The 25,563-nt window shown below is 40.4% G+C and overlaps 1 protein-coding gene across 1 annotated transcript in view; it reads right to left on the reverse strand.

Annotated features, from left to right (window-relative positions):
- LOC136857895 (uncharacterized) overlaps window positions 1–25,563 on the reverse strand; it is a 135,366-nt gene that overhangs the window by 40,600 nt on the left and 69,203 nt on the right. Inside the window, exons 11-15 of the mRNA XM_068225197.1 lie at window positions 21,457–21,759; window positions 19,324–19,348; window positions 17,207–17,415; window positions 16,346–16,459; window positions 11,203–11,496 (exon numbers count right to left, since the gene is read on the reverse strand). Of these exons, the coding sequence (XP_068081298.1) occupies window positions 11,203–11,496; window positions 16,346–16,459; window positions 17,207–17,415; window positions 19,324–19,348; window positions 21,457–21,759 (945 nt within the window). The remainder of the gene's footprint in view (window positions 1–11,202; window positions 11,497–16,345; window positions 16,460–17,206; window positions 17,416–19,323; window positions 19,349–21,456; window positions 21,760–25,563) is intronic.

Consider the following 25,563-nt stretch of genomic DNA (forward strand, 5'->3'; position numbering starts at 1 on the left):
TACTAACATCGTGAAGTGATAGTGTGAGAAGATTTACAGTGTTCAATTCAATTCTAGTTCCTTTCTAACGGTATCTCACATGAGGAGTCGGAAATGACATTTAGAGTATCAAACGGACGATTTTTTAAAAACGTACGACTTCAAATGTCAGGCTCCTTCCTCGTCGTGCTATTCTTTTGGCATTCATCTGCTTTGTTATTAGAATGTAAGGTACCAAATTATTTATCTTCGGACATCTTAACCCCGTTTGTATATATTTTAATTTCGCGGTTATTAATCGCGAATCAAATCGTATACCTTAAAGTCCCCGCTCCATCAAATGCCATATTTTCTCTCATATCACATATTTCCAATCAAAAAACACCACAATCATACAGATTAGATCTTTGCTTCCAGAGAGGCACATCCTGGGACTATACCTTAATTAAGGCCACGGCCGTTTCTTTCCCACTCCCAGCTCTTTCCTAGCCCATCGTCGCCACAAGACCTATCTGTGCCGGTGCAACGTTTAGCAAATTGAAAAAAAAGGTATTTCCAGAACTATTATAAGTCCGAATGTAAGCAAATGACTTCGTTACACTGATCGCGTCAAATAGCCTAAATACATTTAATTTCTGTTGCGTGACTTACACTAAGGTGCAAGTATCGTAGGCGAGAATATGCCTCTTTTTTGTTAGGAGACCCATTTGGGAGTGATAGTACTGTAGGTCTTCGAGAACTCTAGGAGTCCTGTCGTAGGAGTGCTACATATTTTAGGTTGGCAAGTTTATAACATTTAGATATTCGCAGTAGTATTAAAACCGTTAAACACCATCTTCTTGAAGGCTACGAATTACATTCGTTTGTCAAGACTGACACATTGTGAGGATAGCACGGCTTCCACAGTGCTTTTCCCCTCATTGTGTTCACTCATCATAATTATATGGATCCAGACTCTAAAATTATGGTGGGGCTTTACAACCGCAGCCCGTCTAAGGCTGAACACTGAGTGGATATGTATTTGGATTGTCCTATCCCACCAATAACAAAACTGTACAATCCGTATTCATGTATTGCTGACACTTGTCCAGAAGGAACTCTGAAGTATTTAGATCTCTCTTTGACGTTCTCAACCAGGATTAAGGGTAACTGAACGAGACATATGCATGTTCAGGAGCCTAATTTGTAGGTTCATATCTAAGAAACTACTGTGCTTCTTCCAAGACTAAACTTTGCTCAGTATTTTTTAAACATCAATTAGTACAAAATATATTAATATGAACTATTTCTTCCCCTTAACTCATCAACAGGGATGCAAATAGCAACAAATCACATTTACAAATTCAAATGTTTGCCACAACTTAACGTATAATTTTCACATTACTTTAAGAGTAAATTCCCTTTTTGCGCAAGTTAATAACACTAGTAGGTGTTTATAATAAAGACAAATGTATCCAAAAAGTACTTTACCTTAATAAAATGGGCTCTCAAAGAGATATTTTTCTCTCAACAATTTGGAGATGTTTAGTGCCACGCTAGTCAAGATCTTCAGATCTTCCTTGTGGCTTTCTGACAATTTACTGAGTGGTATTGCTCTATCTCGCATGGTTCCTCAGAAAAATGTACCTAAAAGTTTTTAAAGTCACTTTCGGAGTCGTGATGCTAGCTCACAACTAGGGGGAAATCGCAGTAATGTCGCCATACTTTGACAGCCATACAAAATTAACTTGTTATAGGATTCCACACCTTATATACTTTTTTGATTCAGGAAAACTTGTTTTATTCAAAGTTTTAGGCATATTTTGGTTAAGTGAGGTAAAAGTGGGCTTCCTTTTTTTTTAATTTAAATGATATTTAAGGATAAAATTAGTATATAATTGGGTCTAATTCAAGAAGGAAGTTAGCGTTTTCTATTATCTTTGCTCAGTTTCTTTCCTTTGACGTTTTATATCTTTCGTAAACATATGATATTATCATCTTAATAGTTTGAGAGAATTAGGACACATTACATGGAAAATTCTGCCTGCTGTCATTTCTTCATGGATACAGTACTTTTGCATCCATCTCTTGGCATAGGCCAGAGCAAAGTGTAGCTTCCACTGAAGTCCCATCCTCATCCATGGCTGTGACAATATGAAGCTGCTGGCCCAGTGAGGAAAGCAATGGCAAACTACCTCATTCCTCGTCTTGCCTCATTTTGGTACTGCCATTGGTTTTCGTGGTTTCCCTATAACTGCATAGCCTTTGGTGGTGCTATTTGAGGATCCAATCAGCCTCTGGGCTGATGACCTAACAGACAGACACGCGAGAAACTGAGATCAAAGTCATTTTCATGCAGCCACACTAGTTATGACAATGATACCAACCTAAATAATTACATTTACTCCACAAATAAATGTAAAACACAGATTTCCATGTCAGGTGGTTCATTTAAAGTGCGTCAAAAATTGGGTCATTTTGACTAAGTGATTGTAAAAAAAGATATCATGTACAAAGACCTCCGGAACAAGTGACAGCAATTCAGTCCAGGAAATTCCTTAATTATTTCGTAGGATGGAAATCCAAATGTGTTATTAATAGTGGTTCTTCACACTCCATTTCCCAGAATCTAACTCAGACTTGTGAGGACATTCCCTCAGAGAAATCTATGAGGAAGTATGTCGTATCGGTTCCAGCTGAATAAATGTATTTTATAAGTAAACGGCATGTCACTAAAAAGTCGACGTTCTTGTTAATATTATTCACTATTATTATCGTGTTGAACCTTGATAGAAGAGGACAAATACCGAGTTATACATTAGTCGACGCATCCATCATCAACAGTATGGAATTGCCAAATATGCCAAATCCAGTCTGACTGAAGTACAAGTTTCTGAGTCAAATGACAAGGATTTCATATTCTCCATATTAATACAGACAAATAATCTAACCGTTGTTAACGTGTATTGGCTTCCTTGCGTCAAATGGACTCCTAGAAGTTTTCCCACCTTCAACCATCCCTGCATTTATACCGGAGATGTTAGTAGCCATCATATTTGCTGGCGATATTGTTCAGATCATGGCGATGGAGTGGCATTAAATCAGTGGACTGAAATATCCAACCTGCACTTAAAGTTTGATGCGAAAGGCGAAGGCACCTTCCATTCTCCTCGTTGGGGAAGAGACTATAACCCCGACCTAATATTTGTGTCCAAGAATTGCCTTGATCAACCTCTTAATACTACACGTACAATACTGCCAAGTTATACAAACAGCCAACATCGACCAGTTCTGTTGGAAGCTGGTATGGCGATATCCCTGGTGAACTCAGTGCTAAATGGAACTTGAACCGTGCAAACTGGGATAAATTATCTTAAGATCTTGCACAGCCACTATGTGCTAAAAGAACTAGAGCCAACTGCCAACAACCATAATGACTTTGTCAACTTAGTCATTACAGCTGCCAAGTCAAACATCCTGAGAAGCTTCAGAAAGGATTATGTGCCGGACTGGAATCCTCAAAGGATGAAGAATACGAAGAGTAGGAAACATCAGGCAACCTGAAGCAAGTTCAGAGCTTCTATGGTCACTAGACACGAATAGGACAGAAAAGTGGGAAGCAACAGCGAAAGGAATTAACTTAGCAACATCGAGCAGAAAAGCTTGGAGAATCTTAAATCGACTTACCGGTACCGTAAAGCATTATTCTATAAAGCAGTTCAATAACATGAGCCTGAACGCCTTTCCGAATAGAATGGACATCACCCGAACGAAGAGAGAGAAATTCCACACGAAAACTGTGAAATGTAAGTTCACTGAGCTTAAACATGGGACACAGAAAATGAGGAAGTGTCTAGACCACTATCTGTTCAGGAAACTGAAACCGTTATTAAGACGCTGAAAACTGGTAAGGCTACAATGAATTCCTACGAGATATGGGTTGATATAGCATGAACTGGGTCACTTTCCTTTTACTTACATCCTTCAGACTAACAAGGTGCCAAAACAGTTCAAACGGTCAAAGGTGATCGCCCTTCTTAAACGTGGTAAGTCGGAGGAGAGACCTGAAAACTATCGACCAACAGCACTTCTTAGTTGCACTTGTAAACACTTGGAACGAATACTCCTTAGCAGTATAGCACAGCTCACTGAAGCTGTAACCCCACCAGAACAAGCTGATTAAAAAATCGTAGCCGCACTGATCAAGTTTTGGTCCTTACCACTCGCATCGAGACAGGCTTTCAAAAGTAGTTGAAATCAACAGTAGTTGTATTTATCACCTTGACGAGTGCATCGATGTTGTATGGAGACATGGATTCATTCCTAAAGTTCTAGAGGAATCCCCTGGTTGTAAATTGCAAATCTAATCTCAAATATGTCTTTGAAAGAGATTTTGTAATATTCCGAGGTGATCCTAAAAGTCGTAAAATAAAACTAAATAGTGGTCTACCTCAGGGATCTGTATTACCCCAGTTCTATGGAACTAGATTCGTGCCACAAAGTTCATTTACGCTGATGACATTGGACTGGTAGCTCAAATTTTGAGGATGCAGAAGGCACTCTTTCAGCAGACTTGGACACAATGACAACATTCTTCATGAATTGGCGATTGATCCTAAGCACTTCTAAGACTGAGGTTTCATATTTTCATCTCTACTCGCAACGCACGATTCAATTGTCCTATTCGGTGGTGAAAAACGAAGGTACCGGTACAACCCGTTTGCAAAATCTATAGGCGTCACCTTGAACAGGACTCTGTGCTACAAAGAGATCTCACCAAGTTCTCTCACCAATTCGCTACAAGGAATAAGATACTGAACGAGCTTTGTGGCTGTTCTCGGGGAGCTTTGACTTCTCTGCAACGGAATACTGCACTCCGGTGTGGCTGGAAATTGCACATGTACATATAGTACTGTAGATACCAAGCTGAATGATACCATGCGTTGCATAATTTGTACCATGAAGTCAAACACCTCAATTAGTTACCCGCACTACCATATTCCACCACCCCACTTGAGGATAAAGAAAGGTCTGCTGAGAGAAGCAAAGAAGATCTGGGTATCTCCCTCATTACCAGTTCACCAGCAATGTTGTTACCCACCTCCACAACGACTTCGATCTAGGAGAATGGCAAGTGTACTAGTCGGCCAACTCATGACGGATCATTTCAACGTAAATCAGTGTTGGAAGACTGGTCAAATGCAACATCTGGAGCTAGTGCTCAGGAGTTAAACCCAACAAAGGAAATGAGGGGTTTCGACCTACCAAGAAAAGTATGATATCACCACAACAGATTGAGAACCAGGCAGGGTCGCTACAAATACTTTTCGCCATACATAGGGTGGATATATTCTCCAGTGTGTGAATTCAATGAGGAGGAGCAGATACGGGAGCCCGCAAACGGGGGCAAGCGGGAGCAAGGGGAGAGGGGGGCAGCCCCCTGGAATTCTAGAAAGGTTGATGCTCAGTTGTTTAATTACATACCAGATTATCTCATAAATTGTAGTCATCTAGCATCTGTTATAACCGGAAATTTCTGTAAACAATTTAATGTTGCTGACGTTATATTGGTTTTTATATTCAAGAAAGATATTCTAAGAATGTCATACATTAGGCCAATAATGAAAACATTCCTTCAATTTCCAATATGGTTACGCTTACCCTAGTTTTAGGTATGTTTCCATTACACTAATCAACATCATGAGTGGCGACTACCTACTTTTGCCACCAGTGGCGGCCGGTCAGTACGTGCTACCGGGCTCCAGCACGTAGCTGGGAACTGTAAGGAATATTATTTATGTACAGTACAATTATTATCCTGGTGCCTTTTCGTTGTTTTGAGTACGATATGAATTTGTGTTTTGTGCAAATCAGGACGAGATCTGTCGAACACCTAGCGCCGTTCTCCCGGGGAACAAGGCTCGTGCTCATGTGAAGTGAGCCCTTGCCTGTAGCCTGAAGGAAGCCTGAAGGAAGCAATACGCAGGCGCAGCCAAGCTTGCAACACTCCCCCTAGCCGGCGGAGTATACCGTAAACCGGGATCAACTTTCACTGATCCCGTTTATAGTTACTTCCTCTCCTGCAAGGGGGTAGAATTACTCGATGTCTCCTGCTACCCGGAGCGCAGCGAGGGATCCAGTCGGCCGTGCTTATGTTGAACGTGGTAAGCGAATCTGCCACTAGAGAGTAGCATCGTCTGGGTTCGAAAGTAAAGCGTAAGTGGAGGCAATCTATCTCACACATGCTTATTAAAATATCCATCTTCCTTTTGTGTCAAAAATAAGGAATTCGTAGGTGAGTCAAAGAATCTTTGACTGACCCTAAATGTTATCCCGCATTACAATGTAATTTACTCTGGTGAAATGACATAGCGTATGGCTTTTAGTGCCGGAAGTATCCGAGGACATGTTCGACTCGCCAGATGCAGATCTTTTGATTTGACTCCCGTAGGCGACCTGCGAGTCGTGATGAGGATGAAATGATGATGACGACAACACGTACATCCAATGATGGTTAAAATTCCAGACCCTGCCAGGAATCGAACCCGGGATCCCTGTGACCAAAGGTCAGCGCGCTAACCATTTAGCCATGGAGCCGGACATTTACTCTGGTAATAGGGGAGGTCTCAATGAATCAGTTGGCAGCTCTTTCAGTTGCTTTGTGCGGTTTTTAATCTCGCAGTTATATTACTGGTGCGTGTTTTTCTGTCATTGTGTTAGTGCTAAAGTTTATACGAAAATTTATCAAATTATTAACTGCAGTGTATATAAAGTGAAATTAAATTAGTGTTCTTAGTGGGGATCTATATTCCCACGATTCTATTTGCACTGATGTAAGTTGCGCCATTAGGTTAGTAAAAACAAGATTTCTCGAATGAATTATTTATCTCGTAGACAGTTGTCGAAGAATTCATCTGCTTCAAAATGAATGTTGTTTTTGTTTGTTCTGAGTTATAAATTGTGAGAAAAGTTGTATTATTATTATTATTAGTAGTAGTAGTAGTAGTAGTAGTAGTAGTAGTAGTAGTAGTAGTAGTAGTAGTACCAAGTTTGAAGTATGCGTTGTTCATCATAGCAATATGCAGATTTAAAACAGCGTATTTAGCTTGTTTTTTGAAGCATGTAGGACGATTTTTTCACGAGCCGTCACTGTTTGCCACCCCTCGTACGGTACCTTAGGAATTTTCCCTCCGCAGTGAGCATAAGGGAAAGCACGTTCTGGAGATACTTTTAGACATTAACACACGTCTAGTGAAGCTCAACCCCTGAACCAAGGTCGTGTTTGCTGTATATTCTTCTTTTAAGGCGCGCAATAATATGGTGGCTAATTTCTTGTGAACAAAGTTACGATTACTATAATAGAGCAGTCGCCTGCCATTGTTGTTGTAGGTTCTTAACCTGTAGTGTTAAATCATCTACAATTGAATCATTGTATAATAGTTTCTTTTTACAAGTTGCTTTACGTCGCACCGACACAGATAGGTCTTATGGCGACGGTGGGATAGGAAAGGCCTAGGAATGGGAAGGAATCGGCCGTGGCCTTAATTAATATGCCACGGAAAACTATCTTCAGGGCTGCCGCTAGTGTGTATACTAGTTCATTGATCCTGCGATGTTTGGGTTGTTATCAAAGCGGCTATTATAGTGAGAAGTGATTTAGTGATTTTTATCTATTTAACTTAGCGGTTATAAATTATGAGCGGGCCGATGACCTCGACCCCTTTAAACAACAAGCATCATCATCATCATCATCATCATCATCATCATCATAAATTATGAGCAATAAAATCAAACGATTTAGCGACTTTTATGTATTAGGAATGTACATAACACGGTTTTTCAAAAAGGCTAAACTTAGTAACTTAAGTTAAAAAAATGAAATGGCGTGTGGCTTTTAGTGCCGGGAGTGTCCAAGGACAAGTTCGGCTCGCCGGATGCAGGTCTTTTTTTACTTGACACTCGTAGGCGACCTGCGCGTCATGATGAGGATGAAAATGATGATGAAGACGGCACATACACCCAGCTCCGTTTCAGCGAAATTAACCATTTATGGTTAAAATTCCCGACCCTGACGGGAATCGAACTCGGGACCCCTGTGACCAAAGTCCAGCACGCTAACCATTTAGCCATGGAGCCGGACGTAACTTAAGTGAAGGGGCTGCAAGTTCTGAGGAAATAAGTGCGTCGAGTGACAGTGTTGAACAGAACAAACAGTGCAGTGTTCGTGGACTGGTATCTTCACAATATATAGAACAATGCAGCGATAAAGCGGAACTTCAAGAGAAGATTGTTAACGAAGTGTTTCTAAAAGATGAAAGTGACAGAAGAGACACTGGCATGTTCTTAACGCAGGAAAATATATGTGATACTCTTAAGTACGAATTATTGTTATAACCATGGGTTCCACAAGTAACGTACGATTTAAAAAGTGATTTGCGAGCTGGACCCAGCCGCGCTTTCAGACATCAGTGGTTGAAAGATTATTTTACGTGGCTATGCTATTCTCGTTAAACTGAAGGGCGCTTTATGCTGAACGTGTTTCTGTTTAAGCCGAGCGTTAAAAGAGATCTTCAAGGGTTATTCATTACGAAACCTTTCACCAAATAGGACTTCAATGCTAGCGCCAAAGACCATATAAAATCAAACTGGCATAGAGAATCATCAGAAAAGTCGAAAAACTTTGTGGATATCTAAGAAGGAAGCCAATTCACGGTAGCTAATCAAATCAATAGTAGTCTCCACCATCAGACTGAACAAAATAGAAAGAAGCTGGAACCAATTTTGTCAACTATCATTTTTCTGTGGCACCCATGATATCTCACTTCGAGGGAAAACGGCAGACAGCGGAGTTTTTCATAATTTATTGGAATTCAGCCCGGTGTACTACAAGAACACCTCTCAAATTCTGAAAAATGCCAAGTACACTTCTCATCGAATTCAAAATGAAATGATAAGATTTTGTGAACAGCAATTACCAGAGATACTGGTTAAGGAAGCAAATTCATACAATGTCTTCTCTGTTATTGCTGACGAGACAGCTGGCATATCAGGAACCGAGAAGCTGTCTATTTGAACTTGGTTCGTCAAGAAGACATCTAGTGATGATCTGAAAGTATCTGAAGAATTCCTTAGAAGAAACGAATGCCAAGTCAGTCGCAAACTCCATTTTAACACGCTCTGGTCTGGATTTAACCAAACTATGTGGTCAAGGATACGACGGTTGTGCTTCTATGGCAGAACGAAAAGTTGGACTTGCAAAATTAATACAAGATAGGTAGGTACCAAAGGGCCATTTTTATTCATTGCCCTAGTCATGAACTTAATGTGGTAATAAACGAGCTCAATGAACTCTGTGTTGTGAATAATGCAGCAGGTACGGTACCATCAAGGAAATAATTCACTTTTTTCGTGAAAGTCCACTCCGAAGGAAGCAGAACTGCAACTTAGCTCTTTTCTGTGAAACAAGATGATCCTCAAAGTACAAAAGCATCACGCTTTTTTAGAAATCTTTTCCAGTATCGTGAAGGCTCTGGAAAATATTTCTAACTGCCTGTTTCAGTTCCAAGACTCGGCAACGTGCATATAACTTTCACTGTTCGATTCCCGGCTCTGCCACGAAATTGCAAAAGTGGTACGAGGGCTGGAACGGAGTCCATTCACCCTGGGGAATTTAACTGAGTAGAGGAGGGTTCGATTCCCTCCTCGACCATCCTCGAAGTGGTTTTCCGTGGTTTCTCATTTCTCCTCCAGGAAAATTCTGGGATGGTACCTAACTTGTGGCCACGGCTGCTGCCTTTCCACTTCCCCCACAATGTTCACCATAGCAGGTAAGACCGCCTGGGCGACGTACTGGTCCTCCTGCACAGTTGTATCCCCGACCAAAATCCTCACGCTCTAGGACACTGCCCTTGATGCAGTAGAGGTTGGATCCCTCACTTAGCCCGAGGGGAAAAAACAACCCTGGAGGGTAAACGGATTAAGAAAGAAAGGTTAGTAAGAAATGCAACGAAAAATGGGAGGGGAAAACGGTGCGTATCATCATCATCTAGATAGGTAATGAAACGAAATAATATACCTTCTTTATAGCGGGAAAGTTGATCTGGAAAATTGATAATGCCACCCCACCCCCCACCCCCATCCTGCGGGCACCCATGGGAGCAGACAATGGACCATGTCACTCAGCGCTGATCACTATATTAACTGAAATTACTACAAGTGTGGTGGTGGTCATTACTGTTTAAGAGGAAGTACAACTAGGCAACAATCCTCTATATAACACTGATCAGAAAGAAAATAGGAAGGGATCCGACACTTCGAAAAATGAGAATATCAGCCAAAGAAAGACAAGGCCCACGAAGGGCGTGAAAATGAAATACTCCCTAGACCTCGAATGCTCTAATACCATAGTGATCGGAAAAGAACAAGAGTTGACCAAGGGAGGTCGGATAGGATAGATGAAAGTGAGGAGCCTGGCACAAGTGGAAGCAATGCCATTATTGAGCTTCCACCCCCATGGTCGCCAACCCACCGTCCCAAGTTCAGAGTCTCTGTGACCCCTTTTCGTCGCATCTTACGACAGGCAGGGGATACTGTTGCTGTTATTCTACCGCCTCCACCCACAGGAGGAAATTACTACAAGATTGACGGAAATTGTTCTTGAAAAATCATGCACATTTTTCCGATGAATGATTCTGCTGTAATTTTTTTCTGTCTTAAATCAAGATTTGTTGCAAATACCTGGCAAGTCATTGGAAATTTTGTGATAACAATGAAGATGTATTTGACTGTATTAACACATAAACACGATCGTCGAGAAGTTCACATCATGTCTTGTTTATCATAAAATACCGACACACGCGTGTTGCATGCTACAGCTACAAACTACAACGAAGACAAACAAATAACAAAAACTTCAGTTTCAGACACGTGAAACGTAGAAGCTTCACGAACCTTTTTTTATTACAATTTTGTGGAGAAATGCATCGATTACTGACAGTTTTGCCTTTCATCTGCTGGTAGAAATCTTTTACTACATTGTCCACGATAATCGACTCTGATCTTAACAAAAATAAATGTTTAAATCGTGCTTTGAGAACGAGGGCGATTTAGGATATTATTAAAAACCGGGGATATTCCAGGGACAGGCATTAACTGACGGCTGTCCTCGGGAAATGCGGATGTCTAGTTAAATTAGGTTAATGATATATCGAACGTTTTGTGGTGAAGACTGTTAATGATACTCACTTTTAATCTCAACATCAATATGTACTTCAATTTCTTGCCCATAACTCCCAAGTGTTCCCATGTGACAAGCCCACCGTCCTGCATCCTCCAAGTGGACTTCCGGTAATGTTAATCTGCATATGCCCATCTGTAACTCTGTATTAGAAGCAGGTACAGGCACCAACTGAGTGCCATTGGGATGAAGTAGCCAGCAGTACGCCAGACTGGTGGAGTATTCACATTCCAGCGTCAACTCAGATCTCTCAACAGCAATGACCTCCTTTCTGGTCACCGTCGCGGCCAAGGCACTCCTACCTGAAACAGACAAGTCACAACGGTCTCCTGTAAGATGAACACATCGGTGAATCCGTGGACGAATTTAGCGGGAAGTCTAGTAGGTCCTGAAATATACCCTCTACCCGCTTGAAATTTCGATCTATTTACGAATACTTCACATCGCAAGATGCATTAGCTGATCAATGCCCACTATAATTTGAGCTCTCTGTATAATTATATGAGAATGCACAGTGAGAACTTATGAACTAAGAACCTGCCGCAGTGTTTATCTGACTCGGCGAATGCGACAGTCGTTGCCGAGTTCAATGCATGGGAAATAAATTTTCGTAACATAATAGGAGAAGATTCTAATTGCGAAAATGATTGTACAGAATACACCACCATTCTCTGCGATAGTATATTCAGTATATTTCTCGAATTTGGAACTGATATGATTCAAAAAAGGACAAATTTTATGGCAAATGTCTTTCCAATTCCAGGTCGATTGGCCCACAGCATAATGTCCAAAGTCTACTGTACAGAAAGCCTATTGTAAAAAAATGTCAAATACACAAAACAGTCCAATATATAAAAAGTCAGAAATACAAACTAGTGAAATTTACGAAAATACAATATACAGACGAGTCTAATGAGCAAAAATGCCCAACATACAAAACGTTTCGCTTACAAAGCAGTTACATAAGAAAAGTGCAAACCTACTGAGCAGAATAATTTAATTAAAACAGTAAACAGAGGACAGAACCACTTTCGTCCTACAAATATAAGAAATGTTAAAAAAAAACTTGAAATGTATCCTTATATGAAATCATACAACAGGGAGAAAGGTTCTTGATGTTTGTTTCCGGGCAAGATGATGAACACAGAGTGACAGTATTTTCAACAGCCAAAAGCATTACAATTCCAAGTGCATTTTTACAGACGGTACCTTTAAGGTAGTTCGTCTTCAGTTGATGCAGGCAATAACATTACACGGCTTGGAACACAATACTGCACTTTCACTCGTATTATTTAATTGTTACGTCATTGCAAAGGCCTCCCATACTTTTGTCTTGTTATCAGATGACTTTGCTCTTATCTTTGTTCTTCTTGCTGTTGTAGTAGCGTTGATTGCTTTGACTGTGATGGGCACGTGGTCCTACCTTGCCATTGTTATGCGTGTGTAATTGTGATTAAAGCTCCAAACTGTGTTATGTGTTCGCCTCTGTGGTGTAGTGGTTAGCGTGATTAGCTGCCACCCCCGGAGGTCCGGGTTCGATTCCCGGCTCTGCCACGAAATTTGAAAAGTGGTACGAGGGCTGGAACGGGGTCCACTCAGCCTCGGGAGGTCAACTGAGTAGAGGTGGGTTCGATTCCCACCTCAGCCATCCTGGAAGTGGTTTTCCGTGGTTTCCCACTTCTCCTCCAGGCGAATGCCGGGATGGTACCTAACTTAAGGCCACGGCCGCTTCCTTCCCTCTTCCTTGCCTATCCCTTCCAATCTTCCCATCCTTCCACAAGGCCCCTGTTCAGCATAGCAGGTGAGGCCGCCTGGGTGAGGTACTGGTCATTCTCCCCAGTTGTATCCCCCGACCAAGAGTCTGAAGCTCCAGGACACTGCCCTTGAGGCGGTAGAGGTGGGATCCCTCGCTGAGTCCGAGGGAAAAACCGAACCTGGAGGGTAAACAGATGATGATGATGACTGTGTTATGTAACGAAGTTTTATAATTTCTCTTCAGATTCTCGATATTGTAATCTTCATTCATAAGTTCATTTTCCTTGTTCAACTTCGTGGTACATTTTGTGGTTTAGTTATGACTAGCTGCATTACTCGGTGCTACCCGGGCACTTTACTCATTGTCTGCTTTGAAGTATTTTATTGCCGAGCTCGATAGCAGCAGTCGCTTAAGTGCGGCCAGTATCCAGTAATCGGGAGATAGTGAGTTCGAACCCCACTGTCGGCAGCCCTGAAGATGGTTTTCTGTGGTTTATAATTTTCAAACCAGGCAAATGCTGGGGCTGTACCTTAATTAAGGCCACGGCCGCTTACTTCCCATGCCTAGGCCTTTCCTATCCAATCGTCGCCAAAAGACATATCTTTGTCGATGCGACGTAAAGCAAATAGCAAAAAAATGAAAGTATTTTATTGTCTGTTAATCATGTGTGAAGCAATTTTTTGTAGATTTCTTTATTGTGACGTTGGCTAATATTTACGAACTATGTTGTAGTTTTCAAGTTTTATTTATAGATTGTTTTGTTTTTGGTTAATTAAACTAATCTGGATCAGCTTTTACATTTTTTCATCGCCATATCTCACCATGCCTATATAGCTGAACTGGTATTCAAACGGCCTGCAGAGTGTCACAATACAACTCAGCTGTCGTGGAAAGTATGAATTCGGCGCTAATATTGATCATTTTAAATTATTCTTGTGTGTCATTCCCTCCCATAAGATTGCGAAGGGTATCTTACCCCTCCAGCAACTTTTCGAATTAGTGATTCGTATTTGTACGGAGTTTAGTTGAGAGCTATTTTGGAAGATACTGTACACGCATACGTCTACAATCTCGGTCGTTTTCATCATTTTCTCTTTCTCACCTTTTACTTCTAGGGTTTATATTACCTGCTTGAAGTGATTTTTTAAATGTTTTCTTAACTGTGGCATTGATTGATAAGTTATGAACTCTTCTGTAGATTTTTTTTTTTTTTTTTTTTTTTGCTAGGGGCTTTACGTCGCACCGACACAGATAGGTCTTATGGCGACGATAGGATAGGAAAGACCTAGGAGTTGGAAGGAAGCGGCCGTGGCCTTAATTAATGTACAGCCCCAGCATTTGCCTGGTGTGAAAATGGGAAACCACGGAAAACCATCTTCAGGGCTGCCGATAGTGGGATTCGAACCTACTATCTCCCGGATGCAAGCTCACAGCCGCGCGCCTCTACGGGCACGGCCAACTCGCCCGGTTTCTGTAGATTTAGAAATATTAGTATATGTATTTGTTTTATTTTGAGATTATTTAGTTTCGCATTGAAGTATTTCCTTGCGGCAGCCCAAATTTTCTGGGAAGTAGATGATCCTTTCAAACAAATAATAGGAATAGGCTATAACGTGATGTATTTACGCGTCCCATTAGAGACATAAATTTACACGATTCCAAGTGTCTCTGGGACTGTCACCAGTTAGCTAAGGGACCCCTTTGTAATCAGTACTAACCTTGGTCAGTTTGGACATTTGGTTTTCACCCTTTCTGAATCACCGTACCGATGGGTGCTGAACATGGACTTACACGACGTACAGAGTGTCATTATTCACCTCATTGACCCCGAAAACTATGACCTTCAACTTAAAGGCATCCGGACAGTCATTATTCATCAAAGCGACCGCGAAAACTATGGATTCGACAGAAATATTCGTCGCTTTCGATTATTTTTAATGTCATCCCCTCCGATATGGGTGCTAATGGTGTCTTACTCCACATAAATGTTTTTCCAGACAGTATAGTAAGTCATGTCTCCATCAACTTTATTTGACAGCTATGCTAGAATATAGCACATACATCCATAATCTCGGCTAATTTGGGCATTTTTCAGCCCACCTCAACCTCCATTCCGACTGGGCCTGAACTATGACTTAAACGGCATCCAGAGTGTCACAGTGCCCCCACAGTCGTTTTTACAGATAGTAAGCTACATATGTACTATGTTTGGTTAAGAGCTACGCTGGAACATAAATTCATCCGTAATCTCGGTTATTTTGGATACTTTGTTTTTACACCCCTTCTAGCTCCAATGCTGATGTGGCTGAACTTAGACTTAAACGACATGCGCATTGTCACTGCTCATCTCAGTGACCCCGAAACCAATGCATTCGACACTATTTTTGACTATTTTCACATGCCACCCCCTCCCCAGCTATACCTTTAGAGGTGACTTACCACCACAGTGTTTCTTTCCAGACAGTCATATGTGTAGCAGCATCTCTCCTGGCCTAGCCTACATTTACGCACGTACCTACTTCGAACGACCAGGCCTGTATTCTACTGTAGAATTCTTGAGCTGACGTTGCCATGGTTACGGCTGGTCATTTCTTCATCCGATTCCTATAGAGGGATAGTGTGATACCAATATCTCCATTAACGGTTGGTTTTAGGCACTTAAAATATGGTTTCCGGGGGCCGGAGGACCTAACCGAGTTTTGTTCTTCGCGTCGTGAGGCTTAAAATGATCTTTGTCTCGTTCTTGTACGACAAATTCGATATTTCGATATGTGATTGAACAAAAGGATCTAAATTTAAGGAATTGAGAGGGCTGTTAAATTTTTTTGTAGATGGGGTTACCCGCAGGGTTCTAAAAGGTAAGTGTACAAAATTTGGTTGAGATTGGTGGAATGGCATGGATTTATATAAGGAATAGATAGATAGACAGACAGACAGACAGACAGACAGACAGACAGACCAACATTCTGCTTTATATATAGAGATTTGTGACACTGTTCAACTTCATAGTGTCTTGACTTCGAACTGGGTGTACCAACACTGCAACTCGTTTTTTTTTTAATTTTCATTGTAGTGTAATTATATTGGATTTCATTGATATTATTTAAGAAACATGTAATATGGAATACCATTTTAAACTGAAATTTAATAGAGATATACGTTTCATCTTAACATATTAGCGTCCAGAAAAAAATGTTCCTACTTTAATGATATTTTCATTAATTTTTTATGGTTAGGGTATACGAATTGGGAAAATAACACAATATTTTCAAACAAGAATTTATTTTACGAGATATTAGGTGATACCATATGGTATCACTGGGCGGTTACACTGCTATAATTGTACAGGGTACAATAAATGGTTAATATTGTTCCAACCTGTTGACACAGCTCACTGAGTATGGTAGGCAGTTCATCCTGGATAAGCACTAACGGAGATGCAGCTTTATCAAATAGTCTGTCATAGCCACTGTCACCACACGAGTTTTTGCCCTGATACAGGTCAAAGTCTATCAAATATCCATCACTTGTGTTTAGGCACCACATTTTGTAGCCAAACCTTATCGGCTTACCGCGTATAAAATTGTTTACAACCATGGTGTCCATAGTACCTAATCACTGATTCATCATACGACAATGGCACAGTTGGAACAAAATTAGGCATTTTTCTTTATCCTGTCCATCAGTGGTCGCATCTTCCACATCTTGTCTTCAACATTTGGTTTTGTGTTGTCCGCACAGTGGAGAAATTTCTGTATCTGAAGAAAGCGATTTCTCCTCATTGAATTGCTGACAAGGACATTGTTAACATCTTCACTAGCTTCCCAGTACATCCTCTTTGAAGGCAAAGGATTGTTCCCACTTAGAAACAAAATAGCAAAGAAGCATCGCATTTCTGGCACTGTTGTTTCAGGGTTCATTTTGGTACTGTGCATAACGCTTACACTCTTCAACAAGGTATTCTAGTGTTTCATCATCAAAAAACAATTCAAATAAATCAACACAGGACATATTTGAATAGGTTGTGTAGTCAGGAGGAGGGCAGGGAACATCAACACATTCTAAGTCACCGTCAATCCATTCATAAATAGCTGGGTTGGCTAATCTTTCTAGAATCCACTCAGGAGCTTGCTTTTCAGGTTGTTGTTGTTGTTGTTGTCACTGCTGCTGTTGTTGTTGATTTTTCTCCGTAGGCTGAATGGATGGTGAGAAAGTAGTAGAGGAAATTTCAAGGGGTTCATAATCTCCTCCAATACGTTCATCGTTTGCTAAGCGTATTTCAGCTGCAGCACGCATCTGATGTCCAGTTAAGTTATGAACCATTCCTCCCTCATCTTCATTGGCTGAATCTTCATCTGTGTCAACATTACCATCCGGTGGTTCAATGAAAATATCCTCAGTCTGATGTCCTAACTCATCGTCTGCTTCCAATATATCCATCACTTCTGATAAGGTCAGTCCACCCCTGGAATAATAAAAGATAAACAAATATGTAATCAACTACATTTAGCACATAAGTAACCTTCGAATGTATGATATAATATAATATTTTTAAAATTACTGTATCAACGGCTTGATATCATAAACGCCCAGTGGCACCATATGGTATCACGCACTTAGAGGCATTGCTGTGTTGTAACAAATAACATTGTTGAAATTCAAATGTTACAGAAGGTTTCTTTGATTCATCGTCAATGTTATAATATACTGATTAGAAAGGAATAATAGATAATAAGGGTAATATTATACTTACACATATCGAACGTCCATGATTTTCACTCCAGAGAATCACACCTGAATTCATGCAAGTGCTCCCGCCAACAAACCACTCGTAAGTGTCGGAAGCTTCTTCAGGCGCGTGCGTCACTTCAATCCAAAGAACGTATAAAGCTCCAACTAAACCCCTCTTGCGACTCAAGCCAGTACCAGCTCAGTTAAACTTCTACTGTCTCCTGATACCATATGGTATCAGTGGGCGCTGATGGGTTCAAAAAATTTAGTACCGATAAACATGGTATCACATTTTAAAGTTGTAACTTAATTTCTATAAGTGAAATTTATGGAGACATACGTTTCACATCAATTATTTACTTTATCACATTATGTAATTCTTTGGGTTTTTTAATATTTTCAGTTAATATTAAATTTATTTCTCTCCATTTAGTAAGGTGTTTGGTTGTTCTTTTAGTAGTTTATTTGGGAAAATTTGTCCTCATGGCAGCGCTCCTCTTATCCTCCCCTCTTTTTTCCTTGTAGTATGGGTTTTCTTCCGACATCGTTTCCTCCATGGGCTATTTAGGAGAGAGAGGTTTTCAAGGTGAATGTCCTGTAATTGCTGGTGTTTTTGTTTTATTCATGTGGCACTGTATTTCTAATGTTCATTGTTTTACGGTATTTATTTGTTCTTCCTTCTCCTGACCACTATTGTGTTCCTACCCACCAGTGCTAAATGGAAAGCGTAGACCTGGTGCTGGTGTGATATTGTTTATGTACGGTGCACTGGGCATTTAATAGCAGTGGACATTTTCGCTACTGTACATAAAATAACAATGGACATTTTTGCTACTGAACGTCAGAGTAAGTGGAGATTATTCCGGTAGACATTTTACTGCTGACCAATTGACTGACAATCTTCTTCGCCTGTAGTAGCATTGGTGTCCTTGAATCGGTCTCTCACCATGCAACTTGAGAAGGCTGCATTATTCACGTCAAATTTTGTTTCCCAATATGCCTTTCCTATTTGGGATATTGTTATATCCAGACACAAGCAGGTTAGCAAGTATTTTATACATGTCATCTGAATCTGTATGAAAGTCACTGTCACCACAATTATAATTTGCATACTTTTTCCTCCCTATGCATACTTGTTTCACAAATTCAGGATCCCAGAATAACTTATAAACTTCAACGGGATGAATGATACATTCTGAGAAGCAAAATCTCTTTCCCGATGAGAGAAATGTCGTTCCAATTTATTCGTTTCTGGTGTATTTTTTTATCTAGTTTTGAACTTGTTGCCTTTTGACATAGATTTCTCTAAAGAACACATGGCCTGAGCTTCTGGAGAAAAATGCAAATAATCTTCTCATTTTGTGTGTAATAATTTGAATGTACAAGCTTTTGTCCAAGGTAACATTTCCAAGCAGATGATCATTTATATTTAACCGAATGCCTTCATCCGGTGCATCAACATCTGTATTTTATTCTGTAAAAGGAAGTATAATAGTCACATCAGTTATTTGTGAATATTCTAAAAGTTTAAGTTACTAACACGTAGTTCTATTTTAGTCAGCATTTCCTCAATTGATAGAAAACACGACCTAGAGGAAAAGAATAATATTCAGTACATGGATTATAAACATGGTAAGCATACCGACAAATATTCCAACGCAAGTAATCTGTAAACAAAATAATGTATAGGCATTATACTGTGTAGGCTTTTGGGCTTATGCCGTGTCAAGAAAATAAGGTCAAATTTGTTACGTTTCGCAGAGAACTGTGCTCTGCGTCATCAGAAGAAATTTCGACTGTCCATGAGAAAGGCTTCTTAAATAATGACTATTGACGGTATAATAGAAGTGTAAATGGTACGTTTATTCGCCACTATATGGCTCCCAGGACGTGGCACAGCGCTAGCGTTCCTAGCGGAAGCTGGCCGAACCATCAGTATCAGTCTACGATATTCACATAACATGTGTACGTAACATAAGACATTGACACAAGCCTGGAATGAAACATCTGGGGATGAGGAACGTACGAATTTGGAAAACACCGAGATGAAATAACAATAGTGAAGGGACAGGGAAGGGAACTACCTACGTAAATCCTTAATGGCTCGCAAACAGGTAGGCCGTATTATTTAATTGATAGCCGGTGTCCCTGTTGAAATTGTAGTGTCTAGTGTGGGTACGAGCTCGAGCATCTTGGAACATGACATCATGACCCGACGATAGAGCGTGCTCAGCTACGGCCGATTTGTCTGGTTGGTTGAGACGAATATTACGTTCATGTTCCTTGATACGTGTACCAATGGACCGGCATGTTTGGCCGATGTATACCTTACCGCAAGTACAGGGAATTTCGTATACCCCAAGATGTAAAAGTGAGGACAATTTGTCCTTGGTTTTACTCAGACTGTAAGCAATTTTAGTGGCGGTGCCAAACACGGTTTTTATCTTGTGTTTGCGGAGGACCTTGGCAATTCGATCTGTGGTGTTGTGAATGTAAGGCAAGTAGGCAGTTCCCTTCACTTCTTCCTTCTGTGGACAGTCGAGATTTCTTCTGATGACGCAAAGCACAGTTCTCTGCGAAACGTAAAAATTTGACCTTATTTTCTTGACACGGCATAAGCCCAAAAGCCTATACAGTATCATGTCTATAAGTACCGGCCGTGAAAGCATCAATGGAAAAATAATTTATACTAAGGAGAGAGGCGACTTATATGTTTATATACAGTATTCAACTTAAATTCGTATCAATATCTGTATATACTTAACTACATTCAAAATACATCGATCCCCTTACCTCACATAAAATGGGACAGGATCATGTCTCCAAAGCCTAGCATATGAATTTTTGGGTTTGTTCCTTAAGCAGTAAAACAAAAGCAAGATTGGCTTCTCCTCTGTTATTACACAGCCATATTATTACATTTAGTAAATGTATATATTTTATTTATCTTATAAAATAATTGCATATATCTTTATATATATCTGTAGTATTTGAGAGGATAATCGACTGTGCATGATATCTCTATTGACTGTGATGTCGTCTTCACATTTTCGGACAAGGAAGTTGCGTAAGTTATCTTATAAAATGATTTTTATCAACATGCCTGCTGCACCTTCCTTAATATTTTCCAGAGCAGCTTCCAATTCCTTCAGCACTAGCAACCATTTTCGAATACACAAGTAACAATGAGATTTCAGTTCAAGGAAAACGCGCCTTTTGAAAATCAAAACTACAGTTTGAAACATATGCCTATATATAATAAGGTACTTTAGAAATGGTATTACGAGTATTTATCGAATGTAAATTTATACGATAGGCGTTAATGAGTAAAACCGTTATCTAGTGATGTCGTAGCAAACAAACAGACATGTAAATATTGAACTGAACCTACGTTAGAATTTAATATCCATAATTCGTAATAAATAATAATAATAATGTTATTTGCTTTACGTCCCACTAACTACTTTTTAAGGTCTTCGGAGACGCCGAGGTGCCGGAATTTAGTCCCGCAGGAGTTCTTTTACGTGCCAGAAAATCTACCGACACGGGGCTGTCGTATTTGAGCACCTTCAAATACCACCGGACTGAGCCAGGATCGAACCTGCCAAGTTGGGGTTAGAAGGCCAGCGCCTTAACCGTCTGAGCCACTCAGCCCGGCTCCATAATTCGACGTCAAAAGAAAGTATGAGGCAACATTTTGAAGTGGACAGAAAATAATATAATTTTGTTTATTTTAGATGCTATGTAATTTGTTCATGCAAGAGCAACACCTTACCTTCCTCTTTGCTAAGCGAGATGTAGTTAACTTGATGCTCCACAAAGCCTTGTCTGTTCACCCCCGCGAAGCACATCCAAACTCCATAGTCTTGCTCGTTAACGGGGGATATACTGAGACCACAGTGTCCTTTCAGAAGGCCCTGGCCGCTGTAACTCAGACGCTCATTCATGAACCCTTCTCTCACTATGATACTAGCTCCACGTGGATCAACAAATCTGCAGTATTTGAGAGGGTAGTCGACTGTGCATGACATCTCCACTGATCGGGATGTCGTCTTCACATTTGCGGACAAGGAACTTGCTGAAAACATTAATAATGAATGGTGGTAACTTGACGGTTTCTTTATTTATACCTGCAAACATCTTCATTATAGACCCTAAAAGGCATAACAACCTATAATAAAGTTATTTATTTATTTATTTATTTATTTATTTATTTATTTATTTATTTATTTATTTATTTATTTATTTATTTATTTATTTATTTATTTATTTATTTATTTATTTATGTATTTATTTATTTATTTATTTATTTAGGATCATCAACAACATAGCGCTGAATTCCAAAACTCTGTAATATGTACAATAGTTATTGATATAAATTTAGAATTACACAAACATTTGTATAAGACACAAATATATAATACACGAAATAAACTTAGAAGATTATATTTTGCATATTTACATTACCAACGACATAAAAAAGGAAAAATTACTACAAATACAAGAGAGGAGGCAAAGAATGGGATACGGAAGAAAAAATGAAGCTAATAAATATCATGACAGAAGGAAGGATATGATAAAATGATATCTAGGCTCCTGTTTAAAGAGAAGGTATTAGACATTGCTGGAATAAGCTTAGAGATGGACCTTTGTGTAAGTGAAAGATGGGAGTAGGGAAGAGGAAAGGTGGTTTTCGATCTGATACCAAGGGAAGGAACGTAGACGGGGAAGAAAAAAACCTAATCCATGTGGCCTAAATATGCCACTTGTTGCTTTGTAGTAAGTGTAGGTCGACTACTTTCCTACGAACAGAAAGAGTTCTGAGACTTAATCTCTCAAACACTTGCTTAGTGCTCAAGTTACGACTGAAAGGGACCCTGGTTCTGACGATTGCACAGAAGAAAGATTGTGCATGGTCAAGGTGGCTGAGATTTGAAGAAGAAGAAGAAGAAGAAGAAGAAGAAGAAGAAGAAGTCAAGGACCAGACTTGAAATGCACATTCGACCATGGCTAAGACATGGGAAACGTAGAATGATCTAAGGGCATTTATGCCTGTAATGTTAGAAAGCCTACACAGTAAACCAAGGAGTGACATAGCACATGAGGTGATCCTGTTTATGTAAGAAACAAACAAACGACAATTTACTGTCAAAATGCACTCGTAAGTCATTTTGATTATCAACAATTTAAATCGGTTGGTTCATCACGTAATATTCATAAAATACGGGGATTTATGCAGTGAAAATTAACTGGTGGGACACTTGGAGGGATTAGTTTTAACACTCCACGTAGTGCACCAAAGTAACGGTGAATCAAGTTCATTTTGCAAGTAGATTATATCTACGAGAGTATCGATCTGCTTGAAGAATTTAAAATCACCCGCAAATAGAATCATTTTGCATGAATTGTGGAAAATAGTATCGATAAGATCATCAGTAAACAGGGTATAGAGAAAGGGAGCTAGGAAACTGTCCTGCGGGGCGCCAGAAAACGTGGTAACGGGAGAAGAACTACATCCGTCAAGGACCACGCGCTGTAATCTTTCACTCGGAAAGCTCTGAATGAGAGCTACGAGTTTCTAATGCGCGTTGAAACATTAGGAACGTCTGTGTGAGGGAAGCGCAAGATCCACGATTTCGATATAGCATACATCAAGATGAGAACCTGCGTGGATGGCAGAGGATGGAGGAGAATAGAGTAGTTAGTTAAAAAAGAGCTCCCAGGGAGGAAACAATGCTGCTGGAGGGATACGTATGGAATGATAAACGAAAGCAAATGCTGATCAGTAATCCCTTCGCAGAAAACATACAGATCAGGTGAAAATTTGTAATATTCGACTTCTGTCTACCATTTTTTTTAATTTTTAATTTTCCAGGAGCTCGAAAAGTATCCGACTGAGAAGCAACGATTGAATATCATACTAATAGGATATGAAAGAGCTGCTGCTGTATTCTTAAAGAAGATAGAATTGACACCATCCGCACCAGTCCCGACGGACAAATCACCATCAACAACATCATATGGTCTCACTCTATATAAGCACTGCGGGAAGGTTTGGAATTTAATCCAAGCTTTTGCCACTCAACCTAATGACTATAAATTGTATACCACCACCTCTTCTCCCCCTTCCAGCCAACATTCTGATGGTGAAAACTTTTTCGACCAACAGCACTCAAACCGTCTAACCACGGTGTCAGATCATACAGACTTCACGCTTTAACAATCAGAGCCACCAGGTAGGCTAGCCTCAATTTATTCAGAATGTTTAAATATATTTCCAGTGATGTGAGAAACCAATGTATTACGACTTGTTCTTCAATAGCATCAGCTTAGGTGGTTGAGTCGTTCTGTAACCGTATTTATGTGAATACTTACTTATTTTCTTACTACCTTCACATCTGTTGGAGCCTTCATCCGACGGAGCATCACATACAGCCACTCATGAGCTCATGAGTAAAAATGGTCTTAGATAAATAAATTCTAATTTTCCTCAAAGTTTTGCCTTTTAATTTATTTACAGCCCTATCATATGATAGTTTTAATACGAACTGAAAACTTGACACACAGAACGGCATTCTCGGGTCTGTGATGTCAGCTTCATTCTTGGCATGGAAAGGATATTGACTCTTCCAAGCCATGTACGAACTTCTACATAAACTGCCTTTTCCATTAAACAACGTAGAGCGGTCTACGGCCAAACTGCCAAGCTCATTCGAACCTGCTAACCATGAGACGTCCACGTGATTCTCCCTCCTGTTCGGCCATCTCAAGGTCTCCACCCAGCCTTAAATGTTAAATTACAGAAGCCTTAACTCATTCTATATAACTCAGTATTTGAGGTTTTAAAAAATGTCCTATATTGAAACTCAGGGTTTTCAGTTAAGGCATCCAGCATGGAAATCATTTCAATGGTTATTGCACAATTTATATTTATCAAGATAACAATTTTACTTTTACAGAAATGCTCGAGTTACGATCTGAAGAAGGTCGAATGATGTACCCAACTCACGCAGTTTAGTTTTCTTTATAAAATTAAATACACTGAGTGGTCAAAAGTCATGGGAAGACACAGAATGTGGTGTTAATAACGAGTCGCTCCTCCCGAAGCCCTCAAAACGGCAGCAATACGGCAAGGTGTTGGAATTGTTCTGGAGGGATCTGGACCCACGCATTTTGCACTGCTACCCGCAATTAGTCTTGTGTAGTTGGTGCGGGGTTCATGGAGCGTACATAAGCATCGACAGTATCCCATAAATGCTTGATTGGGTTAAGATCGGGTGATCTCGAGGACCAATCCATGGTTGTAACTTCACTGGAGTGCTCCTCCAACCACCTGCGTGCCACCACAGAGCGGTGACATGCTGCATTGCCCTGTTGAAACATGGCATCTCCATCAGGGTACTCCAGAGCCAGAAGGGATGCAGATGGTCTGAAAGAATGTCCATATAACGTGCACCTGTCAGCGCTCCCTGCAGCCGGACAATGGGGCCTAATTGCGACCATGAGAACGCCGCCCAGACCAGAACTGAGCCATCTCCCACCTGGACACAACCTTGTAGACACGCAGGATCCATAGCTTCACGGGGCGTACGCCACACTCTCAGGCGCCCAACAGCTCGATACAACTGGAACCGGGATTTATTGGACCATACCACACGTCGTCATTGTTCCATGGTCCATTGCCGATGTTCAAGAGCCCATGCACGTCGTTGAGCTCTGTGTCGAGGTATCATCAAAGGAACATGAGTTGGTCGTCGGCTGGTGAATCCCATGCGGTGCAGTTGTCTCCTTACAGCCCTAGTATAAAAGAGTTCCTGACTCCCAACATTCAACTGGGCGGTGATCTGACTCACTATAGCCCGTCGAGTGCCCAGTACGGTTC

The sequence above is a fragment of the Anabrus simplex genome, chromosome 1 (genome assembly GCF_040414725.1).
Source record: "Anabrus simplex isolate iqAnaSimp1 chromosome 1, ASM4041472v1, whole genome shotgun sequence".
NCBI lineage: Eukaryota > Metazoa > Arthropoda > Insecta > Orthoptera > Tettigoniidae > Anabrus > Anabrus simplex.